The following is a 24,324-nucleotide window of genomic DNA, read 5'->3' as shown; positions in this document are numbered from 1 at the left end:
GCTATGTTCATATGGGTTGAGGTGTGAATTTGGTGTGCTGCTATCATAGCTTAGTTGGATCTGTGCAGATGAGCTGAAAACAAATATATATATATATATATATATATATATATATATATATATATATATATATATATATATGTATATATATATATATATAATTGCAGGTTTTGGTGTCCTCGGGTGTCTTCCCGTGTAAAAGTTGGGGTGTCTAGGCGACGTTTCGACGAGGTCTCACTCGTCATCTTCAGGCTGGTGCTTTCGGCTTCTTGTTACTGGAACAGAGCAGGATCTCAGTGTTTGAGTTCCTATAGGAACTCAAACACTGAGATCCTGCTCTGTTCCAGTAACAAGAAGCCGAAAGCACCAGCCTGAAGATGACGAGTGAGACCTCGTCGAAACGTCGCCTAGACACCCCAACTTTTACACGGGAAGACACCCGAGGACACCAAAACCTGCATTCCTGTACCCGTGAAAATCTACGAAAGCATATATATAATTATATATATATATATGGGAAGCACAGTAGTTTCACCATATGCTTGTGGGAAATTGCAGTCAAATACAACTAGCAAGCATAGAGCTAATTAAGTGCATGAAGAGGTTAAGACAATAAAGCTGTGTTTCCTAGACTCAATTAGGTCACACCCCCTCTTCTCTGATGAGGAAGGGAAGCCTTCTCTTCCTGTTCCCTCTCTCTCCTTGCCATGTAACTGATCAACGAAGAAGTGTCTTAAGCTTTGCTTCAAGCTTAGAGCACATGTTTGAAGCTATCTCTCTGTATTTTTTTTTTAATCCAAGAATATTCTGCCTATGTTCTCCTTGCTACTGCTTAAATAAATGCATGAATCTGACCTTTGAATCTGTAAGTAAAGCATTTTAAACTTCCTTGGCAGTGTGTGGCCTGTTCCTTGCAAGAGAAGTAGAAAGAAGGAAGCGCTTTGCAAGTGGACTAAATGGGATATGCAAAAGGTTTAGGAACCTGCATTCCTAACACTTTGCTGTGCTGCTTAACATTTGTGACTTTAAATGCTCCTACTGGGTGTTCTGGGACGCGGGTGGCGCTGTGGGTAAAACCTCAGCGCCTAGGACTTGCCGATTGCATGGTCGGCGGTTCGAATCCCCGCGGCGGGGTACGCTCCCGTCGTTCGGTCCCAGCGCCTGCCAATCTAGCAGTTCGAAAGCACCTCCGGGTGCAAGTAGATAAATAGGGACCGCTTACCAGCGGGAAGGTAAACGCGTTCCGTGTGCTGCGCTGGCTCGCCAGATGCAGCTTGTCACGCTGGCCACATGACCCAGAAGTGTCTGCGGACAGCGCTGGCTCCCGGCCTATAGAGTGAGATGAGTGCACAACCCTAGAGTTTGGCAAGACTGGCCCGTAAGGGCAGGGGTACCTTTACCTTTTTTTCCTGGGTGTTCTCTCCTGCTGGAGAGTGAGTTTAGCCCTGCATTTTGAATCCAGGCAACCAACTGATTCTTTTGTTCTTTAGCCAACACACACAGAGGTCACAGGGATTCATATTTTCCCCCCCACAATGCCGAACTCTGCACAGTTGCAACCAAGCTGTTTTCAACACATCAATTTGTAAAGGGATTCTGAGAGAAGACTGGTAGACTTGAACACTAGCCTGTACATTTAAATTTCCATTCTCCCACTGTGGCAAAAGGTCATAAGTTGCTATTCTAAAACCATCAATCCAGCCTTTGTCCAATGCTCCACTGAAGGACACAAGAGGGACCTCAACAAAACGTTGCACAGTGGAGTGCCCTCCTGCACCATACTCCATTCCATTCCACCTCCCATCTAGTTTGCATTTTTTGATCCAATGTTAGTTAGTATTCTGGGCCCACAAAGCATGCTCAGTCCTTCTTTGGCTGTTTTAGGGATCCCTCCTTTCCACTTAGGGTTTCCTCTGGGCATGCTGATGATTCTCTCTTATGAGTGAGTGGTGTCATTTTGGTTCAATAAGCAAAAGCACTCATAAACTTAACCTTGGATATAAAAGGGATGCTGCTGCTGCTGCTGAGTCATGTGACTCCCAGCCAGTTTCTAATTGGCTCAGGCTCCCATTATCAATTATTTGTGCCACACTCCCATTTGCTAGAGAACCCATATGAGTCAGCAGGAAAGCTCTGATTCCTGCGACCTACACACACCGTAACTACTTGCCAGCTGTCAGTGGTCCCTATAACCTCCTCCAGCCCTATCCTTCGCATAGCATAGACTCTAGAAAGCCATGAAAATCACCATAGGGCCAACCTGTCGTCACATAAGCCTCTCGCCTCACTTTCACTTTCGGGGATGGATACAACGAAGGGCGTGAGCACAGAGGGGAAGAGGACACGTAGGGCGCCGTTTGCCAGGGTTGCCAGTTCCCGACTGCTGCTGAAGACTACAGTCAAGGTTTCCGAAGGCCCAACGGGGCCTGTGCTGATGATGAACGTGGAACGTGCTAAGTCTTCGTCAAGGATCAAGTGACCTGGGCAGAAGGCAGAGAGGAGGTAGCTAGGATGGTTCCTCCTACACACTCATGAGGGAAGCTAATGCCTTTACTTTATCACTGTCTTGGAGCCACACTTCTCACTGAGTTACCCATACAGCAAGGTGAAGACTGGAGTCATTGCACAGCCTTCATTTCCTGTTCTGATTTGAAAGTTACCATTGGAATGGCAGCACCTCTGTGCAGGTGGGGGAGCCCCAAATACTCTTCATGATTATCTCCCTTAAGTTTCTTGGCACTGTATCTACTGGCAAACTGTGAGAACGGTTAGGTCAAAAGCCACAGATTTACCTGTGGCTGCCTAGTTCTCTTCATGGAAAACTCAACCTATCCACTGTTGCACACATCAGCCGAGGCATCCCCTTGGGATTTAATTTAATGAACAGCTCAACAGTGGGAAATTTACTGAGTGGCTTCATATGCATTATTTGTATGACTTATAGACAGACACCCTGTTGGGTAGTCCAGTATTATTATTCCGTATAGTACAGAAGGAGTGATGAAGGATAGTGGCTTGACCAAAACCAACTAATGCTAGATTGTGGTTACTAGATGCATTCACAGCAGAGCTGAGATTTGGGGCATGACTCATAGCTCATGCCTTTTAGCAGCTTTCTAATGGATCATTGTAGCCTACCTTGAATTCTAGCCTAGGGATAGTGCTCTTGGGATGGAAAGCTGAACTATTTATTGCATGAAAGCAGAAGAAAAATCACCTTTGGCTAACTCTTCCATAACCCCCCAAATGTGAAACTGCCTTGAATTGATGTCTTTGCTTCAAGCCCCACCTTGCTATTCATTTCAGCAGTGCCAGAGGCAGAGCACTGCAAGGAGGTGTTACCACAACCAACCATTGGTGCAGCAGAGTGGCTGGTTCCAGCTTGCATTACAGTCAGTGCAGCAGTCCTCCACACTGGGCCGGTTCTGGATCTGGAACGTGGAGGTTCTGTTTCCTGTTATAGCTTCAAAGCTTGAGACCACCTCTGACTCCTCCAGGGGATAAATGAAGACTCCTGTGCATAGAAAGCCAGATTGTCCATTGGTAATCAGTCCACCCCTTGCACCCAAATAAATCTCTCTCTCTCTCTCTCTCTCACACACACACACACGCACAATCCCCCACCCCTCTTCAGCTGAACCATGCAGATCAGCAGAGGAGTGAGGGATGGTATTTTCTTCCCATCACAGCACTGGGCAAGGTGGAAGCTCTCCAATCTACCTAGTGCTTCAACAGAGAAGAAAATTGTCCTCTCTACTCTTCAGATATTTATAGGACTTAAACTTATACCATATGCAACATCTTGACCAATGGGGAATCATGCATCCGAAGCAGCAGAGTCACCTACATTCCTGATAGATCTAGAACAGCATCTACCACCTGTGCAGTCATAACCTACCACCGTAGCTGCAAAAAGCTCTTACCATCTATAGGCTCTTCCTCCAAGTTGATGTAAGTAAGGTGGGCAGTGACTCCCAGGGAATACCCATTGGCACAGGCTTTCACACAAGAGCTTTTTAGAGGGAGGGCTGTCCAGGCTGGCCGGCAGTACAAGCCCGGCATGATCTTCAGGTGAAACTAACAGGCCCCACCGACTGCAGCTATGAAAATAAGAAAAGACAAGGACATGCCAATAAAGAAGGCCCTGCACTGGCTCTGCGCCAACAGCCTCCAGAGATGAAGTTCTCCAGGATCCTACCCATCCATCAGAACCCAGGGAAATACCACTGTCCTCTGACACTGAGGTTCTCTTGTGGATCAAGAATTGGTTAAGTAAAAGGAAGCAGAGAGTATAAATGAATGGACAATTCTATGGAGAGATGTAGAATGTGGAGTCCCCCAAGGATTGGTATTGAGACCTGTGTTTTTTCACTTGTTCATAAATGCTCTTAAGTTAGGAGTGAGCAGTCAGGTGGCCAAGGTTGTTAATTAAAATTGCTCATGGTCATTAAAATAAAAGGTGATTGTGAAGAGCTCCAAAAGGGCCTCTCCAAACTGAGTGGGCAGGAAAATGCCAAATGCAATTCAATGTAAACAGGTGTAAACTGATGCATATAGGGGCAAAAAAAAATCTTATTTTCATTCATGGGGTTTGAACTGGTGGTGACTGACTAGGAATGAGACCTTGGGGTTATAGTGGATAGTCCGATGATAATGTTGCCGTAGGGCTCATTCAGACTTCCTTTGTGCCATGTTTCTGGCACAGGTCCATGCTTTAAAGCTGGGTGTCCAATATATATAATATAAGTCATTGCATAAATCTATGCTCATAAACAGTTGCAAGGAAAATATGGGCAAAGATTATACACCTATGATCAGAACTAGGCAGTAAACACCACACATTTAAAGTACACGACCTCCACCAAAGTATCCTTGGAACTGAAGTTCACCACACACAGACATGCAATTCCTGGCAATCTTAAGAAACTACTGTTTCCAGGAGTCTTTCGGAGGACTCATGTGCTTTAAATGTATGGTGTGTACACAGCCTTTAAAAGCTGCCCATTGCTTGGAGTTTTCCACTTTCCCCTACTTCATGATCTCCCATCTCTCAAATTTATTGTTGTTAATAATTAATGCCCTGGCAAATATTGCAAGTATCTTTTAACATCCCAGCTACTCTCTACTCTTTTCCCTTCCACATGTGTGAATTGGTCACCCAGGTAACCTCCGTGGGTGGCTTATGGGATGGGGCGAACAGATGCTGCCTTCTCTCATTGGTCCGTTGGAAAGTCTGGGCCCCACTGAGGGCTCAAGCAAACTGGAAGATGATCCGTATTCTGAAAATAAACCTTTGTTTCCAGGTGACCTTGTAGATGCAGCACTGGCTACACTGGAGAGGTTCTGGCCAGCTGCTGCTCATGAAAAAGATGGCATGGAAAAACAAACAGAGGTGCTATGCAAAGCAGCTAATCAACCCGGAACATGTATCGATTCAGTGCTTGCATTTCTCTTTGCAATGTAAGCAGTGACCTGTTGAAATAGATGGGGGTGGAAGGGAGTTGCTGGTTTCTTAAAGCTGCTGTTATGGTTAGAGTGGTTAGCTACTGTGCTCTCCAGAACAGCAACAATCAAAACAGTAATAAGACAGGAGATGGATGACAGGGTGCGTATTTCCCCAAACCCTGAGAACTGCCACTGACCACTAGGTTTTGGCTGAGCCTACCCATACTCAGAGCTCACCACCAGCTACATCAAACCATATGAATCCGCAGGAAGCCATGGAATATGGATCTTGACTCAAAGCCTCTCCTTACCTACTCAAGACCCTATGGTTTCATGCACAATGCATGTGTTATTTCTGTCTGCCATGACACTGATTGGCTGCAGCTTCATGTTTACCAATGACTTATCACTGCCTGCTTTTTTCTTCTTTTAAATCATCAGTAACCTTTATATTTATCTTACCAAAGTAAACAAGACCCATCTGGTCTTTATGTTTTATGCAGGTAGCTGTGAGGCAGTCTGTAATGAATAAACACAGATCCACAGGTTAGCACCCTGTGATTCCCCCCCCCCATCCTTTCTTAGTTTCTGGGAATGCAGCAGCCTACAATCTTATTAATATTATAAGAACAAACAACCCTGGATTTCTGCTACTTTCTCCCTAGCAAAAGATCCTCTTCCCACTGTATCCAGGGCCAGTGGCGGTGTGTGTTCGTGTGTGTGTGTGTGTGTGTGTGTGTGTACATGTGAACAGGGTGGAAAATAAGTGTCCCATTCTTAAAAACTGACACCTTCTCCAATTGTGTGTACAGTGTCTCTCAAAACAACAACACACCAACCTATGGTGATGTAAAGTATACTCAATAAACACACGAGACGTAACTGGCTGTGTTCTTCGATAAATAAGGTATACTATTCATGTATCAAATCATAAATTTCAACAGAAGTAACTCATAAAGTTCAACAGACAAACGAACAAAGCAGAAGACCCAGTGGATCAGATCATTCTCTGATCAGGTCATGCATAAGGTCCATGCGTGTAGGTTTCTATTCCACCTGTCTGTTCATAAGGTCCAAACAATCCACATGAAGGGTTGCTGCAGTTCCACAGAATCCTTTCATAGTAGTAGCAGCTACTACTATGCCGTAAGATCCACTGTCCTGTAATATCACCTATGAGCTTTAACTACTGATGAAGCCCAGGACGGTGAAACAAGGCCAATATTCCAGAAATCCTTGTCTTAGACTCTGTGAAAGGATTCTGTGGAACTGCAACAACCTTTCATGTGGATTGTTTGGACCTTATGAACAGACAGGTGGAATAGAAACTTACACGCATGGACCTTATGCATGACCTGATCAGAGAATGATCTGATCCACTGAGTTTGTTCGTTTGTCTGTTGAACTTTATGAGTTACTTCCGTTGAAATTTATGATTTGATACATGAATAGTATACCTTATTTATCTAAGAACACAGCCGGTTACGTCTCGTGTGTTTATTGGTTATACAGTGTCTCTCAAGCATTTCAGGCAGGGCACAATTCCCAACACTGCCTGAAGATCCTTGGAATTAAATCCAGGAGCTTCTGCATGCAAAGCAGATAGTCCACCACAGAGCTACAGCCCTTCCCAGAAGAAGACTGCAGAAGAACTAGGAAGCGGGCTCTCTCAGAGTTTGCCACAACAGACTAGCATGGCTGTAGCAATATAAAGAGTTGCTGCAACCAAACGAAGGGCTTTTCTGCACTTAGCTCCCTCTGCTCTTTCTAGGTTCGGTCCGCACTTTAAAGCTCCATGTCAGAGTGCCCCCCTTTTTTTGCTCTGGAGCTATTCCTGTGAAAACCTGTTCTCTGAAGTTCAATTGGAGCAAATGGTAATATGCGGAAAACCCAAATTATTGTTTACACTGATTCAGCATTAAAGAGCAGTTTTTTGTAGGGAAAGATCCAGAGTAGAGCAAAAGGTAAGTGTGGATAAGCCCGGTGTTGGGAACATAATCGCCTGTACAGTTGTCTTTAAAATCTTTGGTCTTTTTAATGACTCTTTTTTGTCTGTATGCAGTAGCTAAAAGAGATCCATAGCAGGGGTTTTTGACAGTAAATCTGTTATTTAAACAATAGGTCCCCGGTCCCCCTCATTTTTGAGATATTCTGTAGAGGCTTTACACCAGGTATCTTCACTCAAAAAGATCTTTTTTTTTTTTTGGTCCCTTTCTCAATCTTAAACTCTTCTGTCACTACATTGTTCACAATTAATTTTGCCTTTTGTTCTGAATAAATTGCACCTATACCATTTTCAAAACCTTGACCTACCCCCATCCCATGTAGATTCTTCTTTCAAAAAACTCCAAGAAATGTTGTCAAAGGCTTTCTCTGCATCCACAAATATCAAGACTGCCTTAGTATTGATATTCACTTGTAGTTTTTCTAGAATATAAATAATATTCCTCATGTTGTCAGACAAATGTCTGCCCGGGAGAAAGCCCGCTTGGTCTTTATGAATTTCTTCTACTAACACCTTTTTTAATCTTTTAGCCAAAATATCTGCAAAAATTTTGTAATCCACATTAAGCAGAGATTTCGGGCGGTAATTCTTGAGCTGTGTCTTTTCAGTCTCTGTTTTCGGTATAAGTGTAATATAAGCTTCCTTCCACGACTCTGGTGCCCTTCTCCCTTCCAATATTTCATTACAGACTTCCTTCAATTCACTCAAAAAAGATCTAGCAGTGCCCAGAACAGGACTTTGTTGTAGTGGCCCCACAGCCTGCTGTACACAGACATGACTGTTTAGTGGAGCCTTATGCTAGAGTGACACTGGCTCTTTCAACTCCCATCAGCCCCAGCTTACATGGCCAATGATCAAAGATGACTTTTGGGCTGGGGTATTGTTTAGGGGGTTTTGTTGAGGAGGAGTTGTTGCTGTTATTGATATTTGTTTGTTGTATCTTTATTTTAGGTCATCTTATGCTTTAAGTGGAAATTGTTCAATTTGGTTGTATACGTTCTGATGTTCTACTTATTGTTTATGACTGTCTTTATTATGGTTGTAATTAATTTTCATGCTGTAAGTCACCTCGAGCTTTTAACTTTGGAAAGGAGGCCTACAAATAAAATGATTGATTGATGATGGGAATTGTAGTCCAGCAAATGCCACAGGTTCTCCATCCCTGCTCCAAGGAGTTGATCACAGCATGCATAGTATACCAGGCAGTTTCCCATCTACTGCTAACCAGATCTACTTCTACTTAGCTTCAGAAGCAGAAGCCTAACATATAGAATCATGGAGCTGGAAGGGACCATGGCATGTTCAGACCATATTCTTTGCTGCAAATGTTTAAACTTTCATAAACCACCACCTACCCAAGACAAGACAAAGGCAGAAGCATGGACAGCAGAGGTTAGTACCTGCAGGCAAACCTGGAGAAGTTGTGAAAAGCTCAGAGAGATGTGACATACATTCTCACCCAACTTCCTGGTAGCTGAAAGCTGGAGCAGAGTCAGAAATAATGAGCCAACAGAGCAAACTGAATGGAGTTTTATTTTCAGGACTGGAATATAAGGACATTATTCTAAATAGGATTATCTGAGATACTTCACTAGCTGTCCAGAGACTGCCCTTATTACACTAAGCTACCCCCCTCTCAGGTCACACCCCTTCCCACAACTTTTGAGGTTATGCCAACTGAATTATTACACGCAACTCTTGAGATCCTCTCTGGTCCAGGACAAGAGGTCTAAAATGGGAAAACAGACTACTGGTGCCAATGACATATTTAATTATAATAGGTATTAAGATGGAGCCTCCTGCTGGGGTTCACTGCCTATAGTAGTCTTAGTCTTGCCATGCAGACAAGAAATTTAAATTTTGATCTAGAACCCACAAACCTAATGAAATGCCCAAACTCACTCTAGGCTGTGATGCTATGAGAATGCTGGTTTATATCTTGTAAACTGTTGTTCTGTGACAAATTTTTCATTGATTGAAATGTTTTTACTATATGCTACTCTTTTGGTCAATTGTATTTTATACTTTTACTGTTTTGTTTTTATGGCGAACCATCTAGAGCAGGCTTCTTTGTCTTGAAAGGAAATATATTAAATAAAATAGACAAAAGTTCAACTTGAGAATGAAGTAAAGGAGAGACTCCTTTTACTCACCTTCTTGGAGCAATTTGATAGATGCTCACTTGGGAGTTCCCTCTACTAAGACTACAATGTATTTGATCACATGAAAAATTCAGCCTAATATATCAGTTGTCCCCAAAACTGGGAAAACCCCTATAGTCAAGTGAAACCTCCAATCCAATAGCTTGTGGGGGGTGTGAGACCTCCAGCACTCCTTACCCCTATTTCTTTTCGAAAACAGTGGAGCAGAATTAGAACTAAACCAGTCCTGTTTGCCCCTAGGTGAATACTTTTAACAACAGAGGGTTGGGAACATTTGCTAATATACCATGATGAGTTACAGTAAATAATTAATATGATACATGTTCAATACATAAGTGCAGGTCTGTTAGTGATGCAGCAGGAGCAGGAGCAGCTGCCAAGACAGCTGAAAGGTTTGGTGTGCCATGTTCTGTTTGCTCCCTTTCCCATTCACAAAATGTGGGTCACATACCTGCAATATGGGTTTCTCGGTCATCAAGACAAATTAGCAAGATCCGCTTTGTAACAAAGCAAAAGATTTTGTCCATTTGTTCATTAAAAAAAATATGGGAAACAGTAGCAAGCTAAAGTTATTCCTTGCTCAGGGATTGGCCAGGGACATCTTACACTCAAGGGGTGCCTGTCCCCCCCCCCCAAAGCCAGGGTCCCATACAGTGCTACTTGGCCTCACCCAATCTCCCACTCTTTTGTTGCCCTACAAAGTTACCCAACACACAACTGAGCATTAAGGGCTTACCTGGAGAATGACACACCGTCTGCTGTTTTAACCAGCTTGGTTTGGGATGAATTAATATGGATGAAAAATCAGCACATTTCTGGATGGGATCCTGGCATCCAGAGTTACCAGAAGCCTAGTTTCTCCAGCCTCTCAGCCTCCGTCTTCTCCCTTTCGAGAGGGAAACTGTCAGATCCCCTGTGCGATTGCTCACTCACACATACACACACCCTCTCTGCTGCAGACTCTCTCTAGTACTGGCTGCCTCAATGCCGTAGTGGCTACATCTCTACTTCCTCAGTGCCAGCCAGATGCAAGGAAACGGAGCAGCTCCAAGCCTGGCCTAATTAAAGGGCCAGGCTGTCTGCACTGCTCTGACAGCACTGAGGAGAGAAAACAGCCAGTTCTGTAAGCATTGTCATTGCCTTGTTCCCTGGCTTATAAAGTCTGCCTGTCAGAGGTAATGAACAGATAGGAAAGAGGGGCAACTTTATTAGAGAAAAGACACTAGGTATAGTCTATATTCATCAATATCAGGGGTCAGCAACCTTTTTCAGCTGTGGGCTGGTCCACCATCCCTCAGACCATGGGCCGGACTATATTTGGGGGGGGGGGGTGAACAAATTCCTATGCCCCTCAAATAACCCAGAGATGCATTTTAAATAAAAAGACACATTCTACTGATGTAAAAACACGCTGATTCCCGGACCATCTGCGGGCCAGATTGAGAAGGCAATTGGGCTGCATCCGGCCCCCGGGCCTTAGGTTGCCTACTCTACTATATCTATATCTCATTTTGGACAAAGTAACTTCATCTCTTGCACCAAAGAAACACAAATCCTGCTATGGGATACATTGTTTACCATTACTAGAAGAATAAGATTTTAACAGAATGTTTTCAGAAGGATTGGAGTAGTGGAAGACAGAGGAGGTGGCATCTGCTGTGGCACACTGGGATAACGACTTGTTTCAGTGCCTTCAACACACACTTTCAGACGTTTGTCCATAACCATGAGGCCTAGAAATGTCATGAAAAGTTTCAAGAAGCTATAATTCCCAAGCAAGCCCACAGATTCTATACTGAGTGTAGCACACAAGCAATTCTGGGGTGCACCCTGGATGGGCCCAGTTATAATAGAGAATACTAGGTTAGATGGACAGAAAAGCTGGCCTGGGTCCTTAGAGACCCACTGTGGAGAGATCTTTTACATCACTTCAAACAATGTTTTTCAGTGGAAACAATTTACACACTCAGGGCCCAACCAGACATGATGGGTTATCATTAACACACACCCCTATACCCTTATAAAAGCAGATGGTATATTTGTTGGCATTCATTTGTCTCTGGAGACAATGGAAGAGTGTGCCTTCGGGGATAAAGTCAAACTGTTGGAGACTTACAGCACCTGCTGTGGCAGTATAGACCAATACAGCAGAGACATATTTTATTGCAGGTGGGGCAGATGAAGGGGTCCAATTTTCCTGCTACAGGTGCACCATGGCATTTCTTCTCTGTGTTCCTCCTGGCAGTCATGCCTCCTATGGTCCCTGCTGAGGATACACAAGCTGTCTGTCTGTCTCCAGGAACTGTGATTGTCTGCCAGGGATTCCCATATGGCGGGGTTAATGTTGCCAGCCTTCATGTCATGCTTGCAGACATATTTGTAACACAGAGTTGGTCTGCCAACAGGTCTTATCCTGAATGCCACTGCCGACATCCAGAGGGGGGGTTGCGGGCTCACGCCCCATTCACACCCTCGCGGCCCCGCGGGACCTAGAGAATCCTGGGATCATTAGTATTCATTATTCACCGTGCCAGCCAATCGGCTGGCGGCGGCGGCGGGACTTGTAAGGGGCATTTAAGGTCAGGGCAACCCATGCTCGCCCCTTTCTTTTCCTTTCAGCAGCTGCGGTTTCCCACCCTCCTGGCCTTTAGGTTCTCATCTGGACTTTGCTATGGACTTCGGCTGGTCGCCGCAAGGGGCCTGATAGGAGTTTTTCCATTTGGCTAATTGGCTATATTTTGGAAGCCACTTGGTTTTTTCGCCTACCTCGTAGCAAAACATCACAACACCTTGGTTTTGGCGGTTAGGCATTGGCAGGGGTATTATTATGCAAATGAGATGGGGGGAGGAACGCCATCACCTCCCCCAAATGTTGAAGGGTAGTTCGTTAAAGGACTCCAGGGGGCACCGCCTCGTCCAAAACCTATGGAGGCTAGGGCCTAAAGCGCGCTCCTGAGCGGTAACCCCTCGGGGAGCGCATAGGGATGTGCATCTTGGGGGCTCCCCCTCTTGGTGCTTAACCCTTCCTGGTTATACCGGTTAGTCTGATAGGGCCAATGCCTAAAGCCAATACCGCTCTTACCTGTAATCAATAAAGTTGTGGCCATTCTTCGCCCATTAACCTAAATTCTGGTGTCCTGTGTCTTTATTTATTCCATTCTGCGGGAGGGGGCGGGAATAGCCACGCAAGCCAGTACTGCTGAGCACGTCTTGGGAGATCCTACCATCTTCTGTTCTGTGTACATGACCAAGTCGATTAAGCACGAATCCTTACCCCAACCCGTACCTCACCTTCAATACTCCAGGCAATTTTCTCACTTCTTGGCTCCAGTATTGGGAACTGTGGAAAGTGTCTAAAACAACAGATTGGTGGGAGGTAATGCATGGAAGTGGATATAAGTCCAGCACACTATTCTACACACCTGTTATTGTTAAAGTAAGGCATACCACAACTTCCTCATTTATATGAGAAGAGGGCAGGCACATTAAAAGAAACCCGTGGCAACCACCATGTTCCATATGACTCTCAGCTGCCTGTAATCAAGTGTAAAGAAATCATGTGATACTGTGTGAACAGTATCGCTCAGGGATACTTTGAGGTTGATGTGATAAACATGGTTTGATAGAGTACACATGGAAAGATTTCACTCTTTTGATTTATTCACAGTCTTACTACTAACCCATTGGTCATGTAATGCAACAGAAGCATTTCTATTTTCCCCTCTCAGTAACTGGAAGGGCTTTATTTATTACATTTTAATACCACCTTTTTACGAAAGTCATGAGGCAGTGCATATCCTAAAAGACACAGTAATATGCAAAATAAATATTATTTAATATTAAATAAATATTATTAAATATTAACCAATATAATGTTGCATGTTGAATAATATGCAAAATAAATATTATTAAATATTAAAAACAACAATGTGCAGGTGCAACAGGCTGGAAAAATAGGAAATAATACTGGAATTATACTGGAATTACTGAGGCTGCAGTCTTATCCAGTGACTTTGGGATATGTATCACTGAACATTAGCTGCACCTCCCCTTTCTCCACACCAATCATGATGTTTCATCTTTAATTTACTTAGTTTCAGCCTGAGAGTTTTAGTCCATGGTATCAAAATCTAAAAACTGCTTCAAAGACATGTTTCAACTGTTGTTGTTTTTAAAGGTATTATTCTTGCACTCTTCAATTTTCTTAAACTAAGAGATTTTTCTAACTGGATATAATTTAGTGCTCAGCAGGACCTGAAGCAAAGTTAGTCCAAATGACCCAAACTGAGTCCTGTTTTAGTCTCCTTCAGCCTTCCACCAGTCCCTCTAAAAGGAAGTAGGAACGAACCACTTGCAGGCTGGACAGTTCCTTTGTGAATCATATTAACTGTTGTTTTTTCCTCTCTGAGCAAGCTCTAAATTCCTTATTCTTATCTTGTCCATTTGCCTGTTCTGAGATCTCAGCCTTCTTCCTGTTTGCCTATCCTGACTCCTTGGTACCATGTCAGCTGTTATCTGCCAGGAGAAAGTCCTAGTGCTGACTCTGAAAAGACTTGTCCAGCATATTTTTAAGCATATTTAGTCAGAGGTAATTCCCAATGGGATTTATTCTCTAGCAACTGTGTTTAGGATTGCATCCTTTATGTTTACATTCCAGCTTTGTCCTGGTTTTCCCATAGGATTTAGATTTGGTTTATAATGGCCATGGTGACTGCCACCTAGTACTCTATACCAAAGGAGAACAAAGAACTCAGAAAATTCCATTGAAGGATCTACCCTTAGTAAATCCTGGTCAGGGATGAAGAAGGAAACAACTATTATTTAGTATCTGGAACATTTATTATTTGGATACTTAGAAATGTACTCAATGCCATCACATGCACTTAAGGGGCGGGGAATAAATAATTAACACCAAAATCTTTTTGATTTGAATTGCACAATGGTGAACTATTCAGAAAGGTGTGTCTGGAACCTTTGCAATTTCTTGCTTGATGAAATAAAAGGCTTTTATTTCAGGATAACACACTTGCAATAACAACTTATACATTTTTGTTCAGAGCCTGTCATTGTTAGAGAATAGGGAGCAATTTCTGAACAATTTAAGCAGCTATTACTGTAACTACATAATGGTGGTGTTTTATAACTATGTAATTACTGGAAAATATAAATCTTTCTTGATGGGTACAGTATAATATGTTTCACAATATTTATGTTGTAAAATTCACTGATATAACTAGAATTTACTTAGAGCTATAGCAGGAAAAAGAATAAACTGCGGAAGTCAACCCCCATTCCAATTCAACTGACAATTTATTCTGATAAAACAGAAAGTCCTGTATTTACCCTACAGTGTATTCCTGGACACCTCCTTGTGTGACTTTTGAAAAACGTTGTACCCTCTCATCAATTACACCTACCAAAGGATCCCCTTTTTATTTTATGGCGGCATGATAGGAAATGGCTTGCACTTTCTCCCTTACACAAAGTGAAGCACAAGGCCCCTTTACATCAAAGTGCAGGGATTGATTCCAGAGAACTGGTGTAGCAACACTAAAAGTATCAGGGACATATAACCACAGCTGCGAGCAGTGAAGAAGTATCAGATTGCTTACTCATGAAAAGACACCTTCCTCAAGAGTAGGCTCCTGACTCTAGGCCTGTAGACACACACTGTGCTATTGTTATTCTATTGGCACCAGCACTCTCAAGGACCTCCTCTGAAACGCCAGGAGGTTCTTCCTCAGGTATCAACCCAGAAGTCCTATCAAGGGGATCCTCAGCATTGGACTCAGGGGGCCCTGCCTGGTCCTTCAGATGTGGGGTGTCTTGTTCCTCCTCTGAGGATTCCATGTCTGGCACCAGATCAGGACCAGGCACACCACCACCTTGCCCAACCTGGCCCTCTGCTGCTACTTCAGGACTACAATGACTTGCTGCCAAATAATTGCATTACCCACCTGTACAATTATGAATAAACAAATTAGAAAGATAAATAAATGTGTCTTCAGCCTCCAGGACTCTGGGAGAACCACAGGTAATTTGGGACCACAGCACTTGCCAGCCTGTTAAACTGCATTACATGATCAAGCAACTCATTCTCCTGATGAGAAAACTGTGCTGAGCATGGCTGAAGCAGCACTTTTCCCTTCAGCTGCATGCCTGAAGAATACGCATTTCGTCTGCATGCAGCCCTGCAGCACTTGCATCAACCTCATTAGAGAAGCCAACATTAGCAAACAGCAGGACTCCCTTGTATTTGCTGTAGGGGTGTGCCACAGGGAGGAAACGATTGCACAAATGTTTCTTACTCCATGCTTTTATAAATGTAGTGAAGAAAAATGCAGAAAATACATTGCTACATTCTGCTCCCCTGAACCTATACTGTTATGCACTATAATATTTGTCCCTCCTTTGAACATTAATGTCAATGCATATTATTATTATTATTATTATTATTATTAACCATAAAGAAGGCAGATCGCCGAAGAATTGATGCTTTTGAATTATGGTGCTGGAGGAGACTCTTGAGAGTCCCATGGACTGCAAGAAGAACAAACCGATCCATTCTTAAGGAAATCAGCCCTGAGTGCTCACTGGAAGGACAGATCATGAAGCTGAGGCTCCAATACTTTGGCCACCTCATGAGAAGACTCCCTGGAAAAGACCCTGATGTTGGGAAAGATGGAGGGCACAAGGAGAAGGGGACGACAGAGGATGAGATGGTTGGATAGTGTCTTCGAAGCTACAAACATGAGTCTGACCAAACTGCGGGAGGCAGTGGAAGACAGAAGTGCCTGGCGTGCTCTGGTCCATGGGGTCACGAAGAGTCGGACACGACTAAACGACTAAACAACAAGTAACAACAAGTATTTCTACTGCAAGAAGATGCACAGTCCCCATGTCCCCCCCCCAAAGAATCCTGGGAACTGTTGTTTACCCTTCAGTTTCCAGCACTCTTAACAAACTACAGTATAGTTCCCTGGATTCTTTTTTTGTTGTTATGTATGCTTACTAACCAATTGGCCACTAAATACATGGAGTTTTCATGCAGTGCATTTCATTTCATTTCATTGGGTGTGAATAGGCAGTCAATGCAGTTGCTCTTCCTGACCATGCCTCTGGCAGCACACAGGCTGCTGCATTCTGCACTAGTTTGAGCCTCAGGACCATCTTCAAGGGAATACAAAAGTACAGTGCACTGTAGTTGCCTAAACTGAAAGTTATCAGAGCATAAGAGTACAGGGGTCAAGTCATTCTTGTCCAGAATAGGTCATAGCTGGTATATATACTGTAGGTGGAAGCTGGCATTCCAAGTCACCAAGGCCACCTGGGCCTCAAGTTAAAATTAATGGATCAAGATCCCCAAACTATACACCAGTTCCTTTGAGAGGTGTGCAATTCCACCTCCCAGACCTAAGAACCTGGCACCTCTGTTGTACTGAATTCAGTTTAAATTTGTAGACCCACATCCAGCCCATCACTACTGGCAAGCTCGGTCCTAGCACCTGAACTGCTTCTCTTGATTCAGATGGTAGAGATAGAGCTGGGTTTCATTAGCCACCTCACTCCACTTATTCTGATGACAACTTCCAACAGCTTCATAGAGATGTTAAATAAGCATAGGAATCAGGATGGGCAAAAGTGGAATTCCATAAGACAACTCCCATAGAAATAGCTTCCCATTGCTATTAGGACAATAGCATCTGAAACCAACTATATGCAAATAGATTTACATTCTACTCATGGGGTTATTTGGCGGCCACTCTGAGTCCTTAAGCAAAATAACCAAAATAACTGAATAATCTTTTAAACAAATGGGGGAATTGATAAATGGGCAGAAATGTAGAGTGAGAAATATTCAGCAATGCTAAGATCTAATTTGAGCATTACATATTCTCTTAACGAAAAATAAGCCATGGGAGAAATATAGACAAAGAGTATTACAGTGGGTGTTATCTTATTCATCTCCCTCTGAGGATGAACAAATCAGAAGGGGATAATCACTAGCTCACCCCAGTACTGGATTCTTCTTCTTTCCAATCAATAACATTGAAGCGAGATGCCAACCTTCCCATCACAACCAGACCAAAGAATGGTATATGCTTATCTAACAGAACAGGGACGTGACCTCTAATATGTCAGGACATGGATCAACTCCATGGACTTTTAATTAGAGAAAGTAAATCCTACGCAGATGGGTGCACACAGTTGTTATGAGGTTACCCTAGCAACTGTAACCTTGCCTTTGGGTAATAGAAAGCAGAAGGTGTAAACTGACAGGGCTCTGTTAATCTTCAGCCTACCTAAAGGGAATAAGGTGTTCTATGTGGATCACATAACTTCCTGGGCTGAAAGATTCAGAGATACTGCTTTTAGTACAAAATGACCCTATTTATGGATTCTGTCTGCTAGAAAACAGTCTTTACTTAATTCAACTTTAAAAACGCATACTTCATGAGGTGGTTTTCCTCCCCTCTATAAATGAAGTCTAAAGAAAGCCACACTAACAAGTTTTGAAAGCATGGCCATTATTTATTCTTAATTTGTAAAGTGAGCTGCGCAGTAAAGGTTCTTCATCAGTTCTGACCCAGAATGGATTTCTTCACTTTTTCTGAGTTTCAATAATTTGTGAAAACTGGGTTGAAGCAGATGCAGAAAAGTGTTATCAATGGCTACTAGTTGCAATGGCTATGACCTGCTGCCACCATTAGAGACAGGAATGTTTCTGAGTACTAAATGTGGGAAACCACAGCAGTGGAGAGTGCTCTTCTGCATCAATCCTACTTGGTGGTTACCCAAAGGCATCTGGTTGGCCATTCTGAGATCAGGATGCTGGACTAGATGGATGATTGGTCTGATCCAACAGGCTTTCCTTATATTCTTAAAACCATTTTTATGGATGACACTTTTCTAATATAACTCAGTCAACAGCACCGTCTAGTGGTTAAAGCCTGCGAATAACTAGAGCTATTGAAAAGAAGAAATTATGGCACCTGAGACAAAATTAAAACCATAGAATTGAGTCAGAAGCTTAAATGTAAAAAAAAATATTAATCTAATGCCTCCTGCAATTTGCATTATTATAATAATTGTGGTAATATCTAGCACCTATCTCACGTGCTTCTTCGAACACGCCAAAGGTTCGAAAGGTGCAGGTCCATAGCTGTCAACTTTCAGATTTGAAAATAAGGGATCAGCAGCCTCACCTGTCCCAGGGACAGTCTACGAGATATCTAACCATCCGGGATAGCAGCAGGAAATGGCACTGGAATAAGGGAATTTCCCGCAAAAAAAAGGAAAGGTTGATAGCTATGTGCAGGTCAGAAGGAAAGCAAATTAAAAGATCGAAAGAACAGGCAGCAGCGACTGGTATGAAATGGATGGCAAGTGGAGGGAAAGAGTTCAAAGCAGGGCCGCCGACTGTCAGAAGTAAGCAAAAGCCTATAGCACACAGTATTCCCAGACGGTCTCCCATTCAAGTACAAATCAGGCCTGCCCCTGTTAATAATAATAATAATAATAATAATAATAATAATAATAATAATAATAATAATTTTTATTTATACTCCGCCCTCCCCAGCCAAGGCCGGGCTCAGAGCGGTTTACAAGCAATAATAAAAACAAGTTGAATGATTTCAACTTAAAAACAAAATTTAAATACAACATTAAAATATTACAACATTAAAATAAAATGTAGCCTCAACCCAGGAGGAGAAGGAAAGAAAAAAAGAAAGAGAGGGAGGGAATCAAATTGGCTCCAAGCCAAAGGCCAGGCAGAACAACTCTGTCTTACAGGCCCTGCGGAAAGAATGGCCAAAATATTGGGAAATTTTGGAACAAGAGGGAGACAGATTAAAACTGCAGAGTTTTGAAAAACTAAAAAATAGAGTGCGAGATTGGCTTCATTATTACCAGATAATAGAGGCATATAACTTGGACAAAAAACTTGGCTTCCAGGTGGAAACAGCAAAATTGGAAACAGAATTGTTAGATCCCAAAACTAAGAATTTGTCAAGAATGTATAACTTGCTGTTGAAATGGAACACTCAGGTTGAAACGGTGAAATCCACTATGATTAAATGGGCACAAGATGTTGGACATAACATCATGATGACTGACTGGGAACAGTTATGGACCACTGGTATGAAATTTACGGCATGCCCTAAGAGAATTTAATGAAAATGATTTACAGGTGGTACATGACACCAGTCAAGCTTGCAAACATTTATAATTTACCTGACAGTGCTAATTAATCATACTTCCTACACACCTGCAGCCCAGGCAAAGGAAATTGGGAGTACTGCCTCCTTTATGCACAGGAATTTGGGGTGCAGGTCTCTATCAAAAAATGTGGGCTATCATTGTGCCATTTGCGGAACAATCATCTGCTCCCTTATGTATGGGTAAAAATGGCCAGAGTCAGAATTCATAAGATCTTTAACATTCTCAGTCATTTCAGCTGTACCATTTGCAGACAAAATTCTCCGCCCTTTATTTACAGGGATGGTCAAGGCTCATTCTACTTGATTACGAATTTGTATGTGCTTAAACACTGAATAGACTTTGAAGTCTGATCCCCCCCCTAATTTTTTTATTGATTTTCACAAAATTATAAACACAGAGACAGACATAAATCATAACCTTATTAAAACTATTCTTATTAACATTGTTAAGTGACTTCCTCGTATCCCCCTGGTGGAATTTCAATGTATATCATTTTAATGGTTTTCCAGATCAGTATTCTTATAAAATTAACTTAACATCTTTCTTTTTTTCCAATTCAGCATTAAACATACCGTATTTTTCGCCCCATAGGACGCACCGGCCCATAGGACGCACCAAGTTTTTTGGGGGGGAAATAAAGGGGAAAAAATTTATTTCCCTCCCAGGCGCTTGTGGGGCCGGCAGCAGGGAGAAGAGCGCTTCTCTCCACCGCCCGCCTGCAGATCAGGTCCGGGGACAGAGGGAGGACGCGCTGCGCCTCCCAGCTGTCCCCGGAGTTTGTGGGGCTGGCAGCGGGGAGAAGAGCTCTTCTCCCCGCCGTCAGCCTCCAAACCACATTGGGAGACAGCGGGATGGCGGCGTTCCGCCTCCCCACTGTCCCCCGACCTTGTGGGGCTGGCGCTGCGGCTCTCCTGAAGCCTGGAGAGCGAGAGGGGTCGGTGCGCACTGACCCCTCTCGCTCTCCAGGCTTCAGCGAAAGCCTGCATTCGCCCCATAGGACACACACACATTTCCCCTTCATTTTTGGAGGGGAAAAAGTGTGTCCTATAGGGCGAAAAATATGGTATTAATTCATCACATTACATATTTAAATCCTAAGCCTATCTGGTAATTGCAAGCTTTTCCCAATTAGCTTAACATATTTCAACATTTTTTTCAATTAATTATAAATCTTTTCCCAGAAGTCTTTCACCTTGGGGCAGGTCCACCACATATGATAGAAGGTACCTTCTTTTTCTTTACATTTCCAACATAGATTATCACAGTTATGATAAATCTTTGCTAATTTAACAAGAGTCAGATGCCATCTATACATCGTTTTCATTATGTTTTCCTTTAACATTGTACATGCAGTGAACTTGACCCCTTTCTTCCAGTATTTCCTAATCCTCAAACATTATGTTATGTCCTACATCTCCTGCCCAATCTATCATCACTGATATAACTTGTTCATCCTTTGTTCACCCTCTGTTCAGGGAAGTTTTTAATATGTAATGCTGTACTGTTTTTAACACTGATTGGGAGCCGCCCAGAGTGGCTGGGGAAGCTCAGCCAGATGGGCGGGGTATAAATAATAAATTATTATTATTATTATTTGTATGCCACTCCAACAATAAGTTATACATTTTCAACAGATTTTTAACTTTAGAATCCAACAACTCTGTCTCCAACTTAAGATTTTTCAGAAGCAAAACCATTTTTCTTATCTAATTTATAATTCATTAATCTGATGGTATTGTAGCCAATTTAACTTATCTTTAACTTGATCAAATGGTTTTCGTTTGTATCCTTCTTTATCCTCCAATAATAAATCTGAATATCTCAACCGTTTGATATCCATATTTAACTTTTTCTGGGCCTTTGCCTCCATTGGTGAAAGCCATCTGGGCGCCTTCGTTTCTAAAAGATCTTTTTATTTTATCCAAACATTGTACAACGATTTCCTAATTACATGATTTTTAAATGCATTATGGGCCTTTACTTTATCATACCATAAATATGCATGCCATCTAAACACATTGTCAAATCCCTCCACGTCTAAAACATTGGTATCCTCTAGTTGTATCCACTCTTTAATCCAGCAAAGCGCAGCTGCTTCAAAATAGATTTTCAAATCAAATCATATCAATTAAAAAATTCAACATAGATAATAGGACTGAAAGCGACCACCTACCTCTAATCGTCTCCACTACTGGCCAAAACTCAATTCAGCACTCTTACATAGAACATGAGGAAATAGATAAAGCAAATGAACCAGCATTGCGTAGGAAAAAAATGGACATCTGAGATAGCAATTGCAGTTGAGAATAGATTGAATTCATAAACTGCAATTAAGTTAAGATCTATTATAATAAACAATTTATCAATAGATTCCTCCCTGACGGCTTACGAAAATCTCATTGAGTCCTTGCAGGATGTGGTCTCTGTCAACATAAACTCAGCCAGCAAGCCACACACTGCTAAAGGGCGCTGTTGGTTTGACCAAGAGTGCTGCACAAAGAAGGAAGCCTTAAGGAACGCTTATTTGGTCTATAGAAACGCTGGACTAAATTACTTACCTCCATCTTATCTCAAAATCAAAAAAGAGTATAACGCCCTTTTGGCCTAAAAAAAAAAAAAGGCAGTTTGAACAAAATTCCTGGTTCCTGCTATTGATTGCCTCACTAAACAATGAAACTAAACTCTTTTGGCAACTGGTCTGTGACTCAATGAAAAATAGTTCTTCAGCCCCCAGCTGTGCTATTCCAGCTCAGGTTTGGGAGAACCACTTCAGAAATATAATTATGGAAAATCCAAACCTCCCTTCCAGCTTCCAGGATAACAGGGCAGAATTGTCACTGTTCCCTCATTGGAGGTCGGTTACTGTGGAGGAAGGCCATACATTAATTGGGAATCTGAAGAGCAGAAAGGCTCTGGGGAAAGACTTTATCCCAGCGGAGTTGATTACATTAAACCAGCACTGGTTGGCTCTGCTTCTGGCAGTACATGTTACGGTAGTAAATAACTCGGGTAAGGTACCATATAGCTGGAAACATGCTATAGTAGTCCCAATCTTTAAGAGAGGCCACCCAAATGTACACTCCAATTATAGGCCAATTAGCCTGCTCTCAATAATTGGGAAGCTGTATGCCCGATTCCTCAGTAGCAAACTGACAACTTTTCTAAATGAACATAATATATTATCTGAAGCCGAGGTAGCCTTTCGTGAGAACCATTCAACATCAGACCACTGTCTAATGCTGTCCTTCCTAGCCGAGAAGTATACCAGGCCTCTACAGGGTAAACTCTTTGTGGCCTTCATGGATCTGAAATCAGCGTTTGACTCCATCCCCAGATCCCAGCTATGGTCCAAATTATATCTGATTTTGCAGGACAAACAACTCCTCTTTCTTATAAAAGCGCTGTACAATGGAAACAAACTTCAGGTCCAATGCGGTCGACATTGGACTGGATTGCACTGGAGTCTGGATCTTGTAGTGTCAATACTAAATCATCAGTAAAGGCTTTTAATTTATATTGTTTGGATCCTACTGTGATGCAGTGGTACCTCGGGTTAAGAACTTAATTCATTCCGGAGATCTGTTCTTAACCTGAAACTGTTCTTAACCTGAAGCACCACTTTAGCTAATGGGGCCTTCCACTGCTGCCACAGCACTGTCGCACAATTTTTTTTCTCACCCTGAAGTAAAGTTCTTAACCTGAGGTACTATTTCTGGGTTAGCGGAGTCTGTAACCTGAAGCGTATGTAACCCGAGGTAGCACTGTACCTTTAATTTGTTCATCTTTTCTAATCATACTTAGCAAGACGTCTAGGGCTGAAATAGACAGCAGAGGGGAAAGTGGGCACCCTTGCCTGGTTCCGTTCTCAATTCTAATTTCCTCCTTCAAATAATTTTGGCTTTTTGTTCTTGATAGATTGCTTCAATACTATTTAAAAAGTCTTGACCAACCCCCATACTTTGAAAGTTATGTAACATAAAACTCCAAGATACATTGTTAAAGGCTTTCTCTGTGTCAATAAACATTAACATTTCTTTGCAGTTCTTTCTTGCTTTCAGCTTATCCAAAATATCAATAATTTCCCTAATATTATCTTTCATATGTCTTCCAGGCAGAAATCCTGCCTGGTCCTTATGTATATGCTCAGACAAAACTTACTTTAGCCTGCTAGCAAATATATTTGCAAAAATTTTGTGAACCACATTAAGTAAGGAGATTGGTCTGTAGATCTTGACAATGGATCTATCTTGACCCTGCTTGGGAATCAGAGTAATATAAGCTTCCTTCCAGGTCTCAGTTGCTTAACCCCCTTGTAAAATAAGATTACATACTTCTACTAGAGGTTGAATGAGCCAATCTTTCAATGTCTTATAATATTTCACTGATAGACCATCTTGCCAAATTGCATTGAATTCATTGCATGTTCCACTTCCGGTCATGTGATTAGTCCCTTTAGTAAAATCTTTTTATCTTCTGGAATCTTCTGCA

General features: G+C 42.4%; 1 protein-coding gene across 6 annotated transcripts in view; it reads right to left on the bottom strand.

The window, feature by feature from the left end:
• The window catches only part of VWA5B2 (von Willebrand factor A domain containing 5B2), a 96,329-nt gene that overhangs the window by 28,027 nt on the left and 43,978 nt on the right, over window positions 1-24,324 (bottom strand). For 4 of the 6 annotated variants that reach the window (XM_081910730.1, XM_081910727.1, XM_081910732.1 and 1 more), the window contains exons 3-5: window positions 3,924-4,100; window positions 3,353-3,514; window positions 2,249-2,480 (exon numbers count right to left, since the gene is read on the bottom strand). In XM_081910730.1, coding sequence (XP_081766856.1) covers window positions 2,249-2,480; window positions 3,353-3,514; window positions 3,924-4,062 — 533 coding nt within the window. In that variant the 5' untranslated portion in view covers window positions 4,063-4,100. Of the gene's footprint in view, window positions 1-2,248; window positions 2,481-3,352; window positions 3,515-3,923; window positions 4,101-10,348; window positions 10,499-12,903; window positions 12,966-24,324 lie in introns of all 6 variants that reach the window. The other 2 variants (XM_081910728.1, XM_081910731.1) reach the window with 2 other exon arrangements.

The sequence above is a fragment of the Podarcis melisellensis genome (assembly GCF_964234715.1).
Source record: "Podarcis melisellensis genome assembly, chromosome: 5".
NCBI lineage: Eukaryota > Metazoa > Chordata > Lepidosauria > Squamata > Lacertidae > Podarcis > Podarcis melisellensis.
The sequence above is the reverse complement of the archived record's forward strand: the minus strand, read 5'-3'. Positions and strand labels throughout refer to the sequence as shown.